This window comes from Protopterus annectens, chromosome 3.part0, assembly GCF_019279795.1.
Source record: "Protopterus annectens isolate FY-2018-M chromosome 3.part0, PAN1.0, whole genome shotgun sequence".
Lineage (NCBI taxonomy): Eukaryota > Metazoa > Chordata > Ceratodontiformes > Protopteridae > Protopterus > Protopterus annectens.
Window position 1 is genome coordinate 251,427,476 of NC_056731.1, and position 12,435 is coordinate 251,439,910.

Consider the following 12,435-nt stretch of genomic DNA (forward strand, 5'->3'; position numbering starts at 1 on the left):
ATGGAGTTCAAAGGTTGCTTAACTAAACACGTGCTTCCCATATCTATCCATGATCCTGGAGTGTCTGTTAGGAAGATGGATAGATGAGGAAGTTTCAGACATTTCCTTTTTGATAGCTGCCGCCACCACTATGGCATCAACTGGCACACCTTTTGTTAAGAAAGATTTATCCTGGGGGGCAGATATAAACTTATTAGGCCTCCTAGGGACAGGCTCCATAGTATCTGGAGACTCCCATGCCCTTCGTGAGACCAGCTGCATAAGCTCATCGAAGGGCAGAGACACCCAAGAGGTGGAGGGCTGAGACCCGAAAGCCTTCAGGAGAACCAACTCATCCTCAGTAGGGTTTTTGGACTGCCAGTCACCCCACTGCCTAAGGATTTCAAGTATCTCAGCAAATGAGATATCCTCAGAGGGGGACCATGGGGACCCTTCTGACTCATCCAAGTCAGTATCAGATATTAGGGACTCTTGGGGGGAGTCTAGATGTTTCCCCTTACAAACTCTCTTCCTGGGAACCTCATCAGTGAGAGCTTCTGGTGAGGTCTTGGAAAAGCAAGGGCCACCTAATGGGGCTTCCTGAGGCTCTGGGTCTCTACGCTTGGTCAGGATCTGTGAGGCAGAAGCAGACACAAGGCGCTTTAGGGGAGGAGGAAGTCGGACCTGAAGTCGAGGATGTCTTAGGAGATATAACTCTCCTCATGGCATCGAAGGCACCTCTGCGCCGATGCAAGGGAACCGACAGATCAGAGGAAACCGTCGATACCCCTGGCACCAGGACAGCAGGCTCCGAGCCAGAGGTAGGAGCCAAGCTCATCCGAGCCAAAGCCCCAAGAGGTAGAGTCAGAACCAGCAAGTCGGTCCAACTATCCTACCCGGACCCGACCAGAGAGTGTCGGCTCCTAGAGTCCTCGATCGGCACCAAGGATGTCAGAGTGAATGGAGCCAAAGTCACTGGAGCAGGTGTCGGCTCCGAAGGTTCCACAATCAACAAGTCTGAATTCTCCACATCCGAAGGACCATTATGACTGGGAGGAAGAACAGTTTTAGCTGGTATAAGAGTCTTCAGCTCCAAAGCCAGTTGGGTTGGAGCCGATAAACTTTTTACAAAGGCCGGGTGCCTGTAACAGCTTCTGCACCACACAATCCACATCCAGATCAGAAAGGCTAATAGAGGACTGAGATGAACGGACCGAAGGTGGTACCAATTGTAATAAAGGACTCTTAGGAATTTCGGATACCGGTTCCAGGACTGGGGACCGACTCCGAAAAGAGAAGACTGTCGGTTCCGATGTCTGTGGAGCCGAAGTCAAAGATTTCTTTGATTTTTTTTTTTTAACTCAGAAGTCTTAGAAGACTTTGAGGATTTGCTGGATCCATCTTGGTTGCTCAAAGGTTCTTGGAAAGAGGGTTTCAACAAACCTCTGTCTGTCAATTTCCTTTTTCTCTCCTGTAGGACTCTGGAGGAGAAAAAATGGCATATGGAACAGCTATCCTGTAAATGCAACACTCCTATACAGTACACACAATTGACGTGGCTGTCAGTTACAGACATCATTTGGCCACATTTAGGGCACTTTTTAAAGCCTGACTTGGGATGCTTATCTTAGTCAGCCATTATTATATCAGACAGAAAGTTACTGTCAACTACAAAAAATCCTTAACAGTAATTATCAAACGAAAAGCCCTTTAGAAAATTCAGGCTAAGTGACACACACAGACCAATAATAATCTAAATATTAAAGTGACAGAAAAGAAGTCTGTCTAAAGCACACAATTTTAATAATAAGCATACTATACTGTGAAAAAAGGATAGCTGCTATAAAATGCGCGCTAAGCCTTATTTAACTGTTTAAATATACTCTAAACAATAATTATATCAGACAGAAAATTACTGTCAACTATAAAAAATGTTTAACAGTAATTATCAAACCAAAGCCCTTTAGAAAATTAAGGCTAAGTCACACAGCAAATAACTATCTAAATATGAAAGTGACAGGAAAAAGCTCTGTCTAAAGCATGGAATTTTTAATGCTAAGCAGACTATACTGTTATCTAACTATTTTAAATACACTCTAAATAAGAAACCTATGTAAAGTTTTGTATAGGTTGTGACAAAAGGTCACTGACTAAGCACACTCTAAGTAATCAGAAAGTCTTTAAACTAGGCCTAAAAACAAGAGGCCAACTATAAATTTTAAGCACACTAGGGAAAGGGAATGCAGTATAGGTAAACACACAAATAAGCTGTAAGAGCTTTATAAAACTATCTAAAACTACCTAGATATCAATATACGTAAGAAATATATGAAAAAGTTTTACTGGCCCGAGGTAACGAGAACCTCCGATCTGTTGCAGCGGCAAACTAGATCTAAGGTAACTCTAGGTGCATCATGGGATAGGGACTTGGCCTCGAGCTATTTGAAGACCTTGAGCTTTGCAATAGGCTGACTCGGAGCCGAGGCTCTGAACCCATCAGTAAAGAATGAACGGCGAGCTAGAACAACTTTACATTTTCTGTTAGCATGTATTTTCTGAAGGATATGAAGTCTGAAACTCAAGTGTCTGTCATTATTTAGTTATTCCAATCCTCAGTGATTTGCCAGAAAACCACAGATGTTATGGAGAACAGACCAAAAGTATAAGGCAAAAATTTGAACATTCTGCAAAAATCTGGACTGTTAAGAGTTAGGCAAGGAGGTGAGGTGTTTGTATACCCTAAATGTACTAAGACAGTTTAGCTATTTACCCAACAGGCCCATTTCTTATGAAAAAAACAGAATGATTTAAGTTGGCTTCTTTTGCTACGGGAGTAAAGGTATTGTATGGATGGAAATATGATCTTAAAATGGTAGTCGTATCAATTTCTTGTAGACTGCACATAAAAAAATCCTTAAAAGGATTAATGAAGGCCCACCTAAGTGGGTCAGCAACAACTTTCAGACCTGTGAAAAGAAGATATATGCACAGTATGTGTGGAAAGCTATTGCTTAGCCAGACAACACCACATCTGTCAGGCTTTGCAAGTTTAATAGTTCGCTCCAGATTAGAAAAGGATTTTTTAGGTCTGCTCTGAATGCTGTGCTTTGATATCCTTCTGCCTCCTAGAATTATGGAAGAATTGCTTGGGAATTTACCCAGATGTTAAGTATAAGTGATTAAAGACTGCTTCTCTAAATAAGGACAACTAGTTGAGACACTTAACAGATGGTCTTTGAAAGGGAAGTATTTAGTTCATACTATACTATGCTGTAGTTATTGCATGCAGGTATAATGTTCGACACAGATGTTTGTTAATATTTTGCAAGGTGCAGAGTCTTGTGGTGGCCATCTCCATTATATTATTTAAATCAAGGAGAACTTAATTTTATGTGGTAGGTTCCCCACTTAGAGGAACCATTGAATGCTCAAGCCCATGTCCGTGATGTATACATTGGAGGAAGACCAATATAAGTTGTTTGGTTAGCGATAACAACATTGGTTAGAGCTACACCCTAGATACCAATGTGAAATTCATTCTTACAATATACCAAGGAAGTTGAGAGTACGCAGGTGTTACACAAAGGTGATAAAAAGCATCTGTCTTGAGGATTGGCTGTAAATTTGAATGTCTTACTCAACTATACAATCTCTTTGTATCTTAGGACAGTTCCAGTTGCCAGAGTCTTGCACAATAGTCCCACAGGAGTAAGACTGAGATTAGGTGCTTTTTTCTTCAAGTGGAATCAGGATCATCTCTGTGTTTTCCCCTTAACTCATCCATTCCCCTGACAAGACCAGTCTCATTATATCCTGATAACCCAAGACTGGCAAAGAAGACCCTACAAGTCCCTGGTCCATCATATAACTTCATAATCTCCATTGAGACTATGAATACCATCTTCTCTGTTGTCTGAACAGCAGGGTAGGGGTAGTCCATGCTAAACTGAGATGTAAAAATGATTCCTAATGTATGTTCCCAATTTTAGATACTTTCTAATTTTGAGGAAGTCTACTACTAAGAAGTTTGGCAAATAGAAGAGAGTTACAGCTTGGACTGCAGCTAGGAACTTTAGGGCTCTCAGCTGTACAGTACAAAATATATGGACTAGCTTAGTATTTGTATGTACTGGGTTAAGTTTATTCTTCTATTAGATTTTATGTTTCAGTGTTATTAAGGGAGTTGCAGTGACTGATACTGATACAGTTACAGAATGAGACAGGTTTTAGCTGCATGCAGAGGACAGTTGACTCATAAAAAAAAAAAACTAACTGGATAAGAAGTGACATCAGCAAATAGAAGCCAGAGTACTGTAAATATTGTTACAAGTCTGTTGCTGAATGCATTATATATGGAAATGGGAACAGTTGAGCTGATGTTGTCAGTCTTCATCTATTCTTGAGTTCTGGGTTACGGTTCCAGTCCTTGGACCCGATTAGCCATTGTACAGCTTGCATCAGCCAAAAAAACTCTCAAGCTAAAAGTCTACCCACAATGACCCTCTCTACATTACCCCAGATCTCGTTTGCTGCTCTTACAGCAAGACGCGTCAGCCAGCTCCTCTCTCATAGCTAAGTAAAAATGTATTGTTTTCTTGTACTCTCTCATTAGCACTTTCTATCTTATAGTTCTATAGTTTTTTTACTTTAGTCTACCCTCTAGCAGTGAGTATGTTTCCCTTCCTTTTACCGTTGGTATTGCTAACTACCATCGTTGGTAGTTCCCTTCCCCCCCTCTCCCTCTTACTATTAGGTAATCTCTCTACCATTGCTGGAAGTGTCTCCCCTTGTGGTGTGAGTGGGTGTTTTTGCTTCTTTCTTCTTCCCTTTCTGCCTCTCCTAGTCTATTTGACAGTGATGGAAGATAAATCTAAAGTTACCACAGCTGGTTTCAAGCAGTGTAAAGAGTGCGGCAGGAAAATGCCAAACTCTGATGGACATGAATGTTGCATGTACTGTTTGGGTGTGTCCCATTTGAATAGTGAGTGCTCTGTCTGCCAGGGTTTTGGTAATAGAGCCCTGGTAGAGCGTAGAAACAAACTCATCCTCAAAGGGTTCTTAAAGCCCCTTTCAAGGCCGACCACTTTCCTCCTGCCACTGGTACTAAAACTTCTCATTCATTGCAAACATTTACTTCAGCACCAACACAAAAGAAGCATAAGCATTCCTCTGCAGGTTCCTCTTTGGAACCAAAATCTAAAATTCCAGAGCTTTCGGAATGGAGTGACTCTTCAGCACTGACCCCCTTACCGGTACCTTCGACACTGACCACGACTTCCATACAGGCTATGACACCAACTACTTCTGCTTTGGCTATGGTTCCAACAGCAGCACCAATTGCCACTGGTGCCATGACAGTTCTGCAGATGGTGATGAAGACAGATGTTCCTATTCAACCCATGACTACTTATTCTTCAATTATTGACCCTTGTTTGGGGCAACTCCCCAGTCCCTTTTAGAGAGACCTGAGTCCCCATTTGGCTTGTCTGTTCGCTCCACCAGGAGTCTTTCAGAAGTTGATATAGTGAGGTTGGTGGATCAGAGTCTGACAGCTAGGGGTCTTCCCCCATCTTCTTAGCCCCCTCTCCCTCCTGGTGCAGGGGGTTTCTCTCCTACGACCCCTTCTTATTCTCCTCCTCTGTCCTCCTTGCATGGTTTAGAGCAGTTGAATCTAACCACATAGGTTTCAATGACCTCGGCACTGACAACTTTTTGCCTTCAGTCCCGGGTACTGCTCTACTCCTTCAGTGCCTTCAGAACCAAGCCTTCTCCGTTGGGTCAGAGTGGTTCGAGTTAGCTCCAGCTTTTTCTTTAGAACTGACTTTACCCTTTTGAGTGAGGACCCGTCTTCTGTTCTGGCTTTTCAGGTGGGTCTCTCGGGGTGGGGTGTGACCCCGGTTCTGAGTTTGTCTGTCTCGGTTCCAAGCTTCCATTCCTCCTCAGGGGGGGCTGACTTTCAAGTTATGGAAAGAGCTTTGGCCACTACCTCATCTCAGTTGGCCTCTGTTTTACTGGAGTCTCACCCTTTGACCTCTGCTTTACCGGAGCTACCACCAACCTCCACCCCTGAACAGCAAGCTCCAAGGTCGCAAGAGTTACCTGCCCAAGGTTTACCCTCTTCTGAATCCTCTTCAGATGCTCCTACTAAAGAGCCTCCTCATAAGAAATTGTGTAAAAGGAAACACCTTAATTCTCCTGAAGAATCATCATGGAGGACATGGATTTCAGTGAGAGGGAGTGTTCCCCCCAGTCACCCCCCAGAGGACATCTCCTTTGGAGACATTCTTGAAATTTGGATGTGCACAGACAGTTACATTTTTACCCGGACAGAACTAAGCAATTCACACAATCAGAACAGTTATTTGTTCTTTTGTGGGCTCAACCTTGGGCAAACCTGTCTCTAAGGTTATTCTAAGATGGTTAAGAGATTGTATTTCCTTTACTTACACTAAAAATGCTGGTGAAGGCACATTCCACCAGATCATTGGTGACATCAGCTGATTTTTCATTCTAAAGTTTCCATGTGTGAAATTTGCGCAGCTGCAACATGGGCTACCCCACATACCTTTATTACTCATTACAAATTGGATATGGTCTCCAGGGGGAGAGCTTCCTTTGGTTCTGTGCTTCACAAGAATGTACTTCCATAGGCCCACCCAGGATCTAAGGTAACTGGGGACTCTGTACCAGAAGCCAAGAATAGATGAAGATTGACAACATCAGATAAAGAAGCTATGTCTTACCATAATGTTCCATCTGTGTTGTCAATCCTCATCTGCTCTTGCGTCCCACCTCACCTGCCTCTAGAGAGGGGCATTGTGGGTAGACTTTTAGCTCAAGAATTGTTTTGGCTGATGCGAGTTGTATAACGGCCAGATCGGTTCCGAGGATTGGACCATAACCCAGAAGTCAAGAATAGATGAAGATCGACATATGGAACGTTATGGTAAGACAGAACTTCTTTTTTAAGTGTTCTAAATGTGATCTATACATATATGTACAGTTTTAAGAGCTTTTATTGTACCATGATACTGGCAAACAGACTGAGCTAAATGGTTACATTAACTGAGATACCTCATTTCTTGTCTGTGTTTGCCTCACTGTTTGTGAGGGAAGTATAACATGCTTGCTTAAAATAAATAAATTCAGAAATTCAAATATGCTTTTAACAGGCAAAATTCATTCCTTCTACCTAGTATAAAAGGATAGTGTTGCATCTCAAAAGATTGACCCAGTAGAAATAACTTCTTCATTACTTGGACAGGTATTGCAGGAAGTAAGAGAATCAATGAAACTGTTCTCTAGAACTGGACAGTGTCTTAGTAGTGGTCTTTTGTAATGATTTTGGCATTATGGGTTCCAAATTTTGCAACAAAAAAGTGGGATAGAGAACATTAAAGACTGAAAAAAAAACAGTATTTGCACTTAATGTTGTTTTAACTTTGTTACTGAATTATATGCATTAATTTTAATGCTTGCTGCGGTAACTCACTTTCCATGGCAATGTGCTACATATTTTTACTTACTACAAGAAAAAAGTTACCAATATTTTTAACAGCTTGAAATAAGCTGTTATCATTGCTTCTTGTTACAGCCAAGAAATCAGAAATATGACTCAAAAATGTCTTTATTTTCCTAAACAGCTAATATTGTGCACTTTTATTTTAGCTCTCATGCTGATATTGCTGTAGCATCATTGGCTTTTGAAATTCTCAGATCCCTTGGACAGTGAGGAAGAAGTCATCTCTGTAGGACAGAATGATCTGCTTACATGTCTGCAGCTATACCCAGTGAATGCAGTGGAAGGGAATAAGAGAACACTAGTGTCACCCGTATCCATTACGGAAATGGTATTAAACATTGCAGCAGTTTTGTACTCAACCCTTGTCTACAGTTTTTAAACAATTTTTGTGGATGCAGATAATCTAAGCAGAGTTAGGGCTCCCATACATGTTATGAAATGTCATTCTTAAAATAAATGGTGGTTACAGTAAATCAGTTTAGTACTGCCATTTCTGTCAGTGATTTTCTTATACATTCACTAGGTCATTGCAGATATGCAGCTGTCCTCTTAACTTAAGTGGCATGGTCTTGAGTTTGTTTTCAGACTGGGAGGGAATTTGCCCTTTAAACATTCAGTGTGCTAAGCTGAAATGTGGGAGTTAGCATAGACAGCTTAGTACATTCATTTTTTCACAATGTTAGCAGTAGCTATATGTAGACTGCATCTACATGTCAGAATAGCTTAAATGAATAATTAGAATTCCTTGAGCATCACAAGACAGAATCTTCCATAGTACTGATATACAAATCAAATAAGGGGATATTGTACGATCCATCGAGTCATTTGCCATGCATTCCAAAGAAACTCAGTAGTTCAGTTTTGTGCACTGCTGCATAAATAAGCCTGTCTGTTCTGTGATTAATAGCTACATATCTCTGTGGTCTTAGCCTTTTGGCAAGAAAACAGTTTCTGCAACAGCATATTGAGTTATAACATTTTTGAACCAGAAGAATTAAAAATGCCAAATGATTGTCATGTAAACAGTGTGTTCATTTTGTTAAATCTGTTTCTGTGTGAACAAAAGCAGGGTTACATTACGATACACAGTTGGTTGTCAAAAAGCCATAATTTTTTTTCACAGAATTAATCCAAGAAAGCATAACTTTAAAAGAACACTCTTTCAGAATTCATGAAAAATACAATACACTATTTACTAACTATTGGCAGTTGTCTTACACATTTCCACAAAAGAGAAGTTAACAGTTTGAAAGGAATATGTTATATGAATGTATTTTTTGTATATAATGTAAAAATGTGAACTGTAATTTACAGTCAGCAGCTATTGTAGTATGATGAACATTGTAACTTTTAATAAAAATATAAACTAACTGAATATTGTTTTCATTGTGGATTAAAACACAAAATGTATAGAAATATCAGTGAGCTTTTTCAGGAGCCTTATTGTCTTACATGTGTTGTTATAGTAAGCTGAATCACAAAATCATTAAAATGTGTATATTTATTGTTAATGACTTCACATTATTTTTACTGTTTTGTACTGAAGAAAATTAGAATTGCGCTAATGTTTAATTAAATTACAAGAATAAACCGTTCATGATTTAAATGCCGATGTACTGTTATATTTTTTGTGACTTAATTTTTCCTGACTGGAGTAAAATTGACTGCTTCCTACCATCACTTATATTACATGCTTACTTCCCAGAATTTTGGTTTTAAAACAAATATGTACTGAATTTCAAAATAATTTATGCTTGTCGGAGCATGCTTCCCCAAGCACTTATGTGGAGCCCAGTTAAGAAAAAGGCCTCAGTGATTCCTTATATTGCAAACAGTCCTCGTTATGCTGGAAAACTTTGATATTATACATTCAGGAACATACTATTATATAATTTCATACATTTGTATTTTCCACTGAAGTCAGTTGGCTTCTAGTTAAAGTGTTTGCCTTACAAACACAATGTGCAGGGTTTGAGTCTCACAAGGGTAATTGGCTAGGCTTAAAATGGCTCGCAAGGGCAGTTAGCCTAGTACTAATCTATGAACCTATTAACCTATCAAGGTGATCCCCTTGTATGTTGGTAGTATTACTGCAGGCCTTACATCTCAAAAGCCCATATGCTTGTAGGAGTGCTGCTTAAATACAGGAGGAAAGTTAGATATTTGACCTTGGTGTGCATATGTGGTGGTGTCCAAAGAGACATCAGTTCCTTTATATACAAGGCTGACTTGTCAAGAAATACACAGACATCTGAAAGGATACATACTACTTGGGCCATAGACAGTATGACACCTTTGTGTAATTAGCCATAGCATTGCAGATACTACAGTGTTTTTTTTTTTTGTTAATACTTGCAGTGCTACTGCTGATATACATAAGTGAAGGCTTGGAGAAGGCAGACGTCAGAAAACCTCACGGGCAGTGCGTCAAGATCAGCAGTATTCATTTCCTCCCCAAGAAACATGTAATGGCAAGCATTAACATAAAATGTTTCAGAATCCCATTACATCTGCTTAGCCGTACATCAGATACATCAGTAATTGCAGCATAATGTTGGGAGGACGTTAGGCGTACTCCACCACCAGGTATAACATCATTCTAGTAGGGCAGAGCAGAACAGTCTGGGTAGGGTGGCATTGTAGGATACTGGAGGGTCTTTACAACACTATCCCATAGTTATTTGAATCTGACACCTTAATTACTTGATATTGGCTGTTCAGGCTAAACTGAAAAACAAGCCCAGATTTTTATATAGAATGAAGATGGCATCCATTTACAACAGAGTTTGCTTCAGTCAGTTTCCCAGTAGTGGGTATCTCTACCCAGTTGTGACATCAGGTATCAGTCAGTAAATGAGTTGACCCCAACATTTCCTACATTTCTTCGGTGATACAACAGCAGTATGGACTCAGTAAATCTGTTTCTTCAACCAGTTTTAACATTTCTGCAGTTTAAGCAACATCACTTGAATTCTCTTCATAGAAGCAGAAATTATATGTCATTGATTAGACTTCCCTGCATTTTGAAAAGATGAAAACACGGTGTAAAAATAAAATATTCATTAACTGCTGTTTGGAAGCAAGGGTACACTCTTCATTCTTAATGCCTCAATGGTCTATGGTTGGAAGACAAATGAGGATCATCAAGATGCTTCTTGCAAGGTTTATAAAAGTAAAAGAAAATCCTCTAAATATAAGGAATTTAGTCTTTTCCCCACTGTCCAGAGGTGAAGAATGTAAATGTAGTTTCTGTTAGTCTGGGAACCCAGGGAAGTGTGAAGAATGATGTAATGCGAACCCAGGGAAGTGTGAAGAATGATGTAATGTGAACCAGGAATGTGATTTTAAAAACAGAGAGAATCAGGGAGCATTAAGCATTTTTGTCTTGACCATCCAACTCAGCACTGCCTTTACTCTATATGTAAGTTTATCTTAGACTTGTGTTTTCTTTTAGAAATAGCTAGAAACTAGAAAGATTAGACTGTTTTTTCTGTGATGTCAGAACTGTACTACTGAATTATTTTAAGTATTTCTCTGTGATCTCTGAACTCTTGACTAGCACTGTGTAGTAAAAAGTATTGCCTTGTGTTTTGACTATTTGTTATTAAATATTTTTAAAACATTTCAACTGTGGCTGCTTTGTGTAGAGATAATTTAAGCTCTAGAGTACATTGCATATTTATAGTGACTACTGTCCAAGTCATTTCAAATAAGCCTTGAGTGTTCAGTCGCACTTACCTATTTGGATAATAATATTGCAGAGTAATAACTGGACACCCTTTCATAAGGGCCTTTTAGTAGCTGATAAATATTATGTGGGTGGTAGCAGTGATTTCTACCATATAGTCTGGGGAAAAGGGGCACAGCTGGAGAGCCTGTGCCAGCCTTCCCCAAGAGTGTCTTTGTGGTTGTATAAACTCTTCTCAAAGTGTGTGTGTGTGTGTGTGTGTGTGTGTGTGTGTGTTGGGCAGGGACACGAAGCACTGGTTGGACAGAGAGGGTGCTGGAGGTTTTAGCCTGCCCACTAGGCTGAGGTCTGGACCCTATAGCTGTGCCAGTGGGGAGTCTTATTGGGCACCTGGAGAGCAAGGGAGTGACCAGCCCCAGACTGACTGTGATCTCTGTGTGCTCTTAAGGGAAATTGCACTTTACTGTGTGTATTTGTTATCCTTTCCTCCTATATGAGACTCCCCCACTGGTGTTAGTGGTGATGATTGATGTTCCTTAATTGCTGGGCCAGGGCACGAGCGTCACATATTAATTGTTTGGCAGTGGTGGGATATCCACACCACATATTAATTGGTTTGAAAATACTAATTGGCTTGTAATGGTGTGGGTAGAGTGAATTCCTGTAGCTTATGTACAGTGAGCTTTGAAGGTGTTTTGTACTCTAAATCAGCCACGCAGTGAATTGTGAGTTCAGATCACAATTGTTTTATTTCTTTTGTTAGCTTAGTCAGGGTGAGCAGGCAGCATCTCAGCAGAGGAGTATGGAAAGCTGACAAGGTGCCAGATGGCGGAGATGTGCCAGGCTAGGAGACTGGTGCATGGAAACCTGACCAAGGCAAACCTGATTGCAGCCTTAGTTACAGCTGCATCAGAAAACAGCAACCAGGAGGACAATCAGACTGGCAGTGGAGATATAATAGCCTCGGAGAATGGACAACTCAACCTTTCTGCACAGGACTTAAAAATCCATCTGGAGCTGAAGAGACCTGAGTTGGAGGCCAGGCATTTGGAGATAGAAGCCGAGGAAAAGGAGCAGCAGAGGAGGCATGACAGGGAAATGCTGACTCTTCACCAGAGTCATGGAGGTAATGGGGAAGGGAGTAACTGGACCCCAGAAGCACAAAAGCTCAGTCAGTTTCTTCCGCAATTTAAAGAGGGAGATAATTTTAATAGTTTCATTCATATGTTTGAGAGGGTATGCAAAC

At 40.5% G+C, this 12,435-nt stretch overlaps 1 protein-coding gene across 1 annotated transcript in view; it reads left to right on the forward strand.

Annotated features, from left to right (window-relative positions):
- ULK4 (unc-51 like kinase 4) overlaps positions 1-9,107 on the forward strand; it is a 4,087,308-nt gene extending 4,078,201 nt beyond the window's left edge. The window contains exon 37 of the mRNA XM_044064733.1: positions 7,648-9,107. Coding sequence (XP_043920668.1) covers positions 7,648-7,711 — 64 coding nt within the window. The 3' untranslated portion in view covers positions 7,712-9,107. The remainder of the gene's footprint in view (positions 1-7,647) is intronic.
- Positions 9,108-12,435: the final 3,328 nt, after the last annotated feature.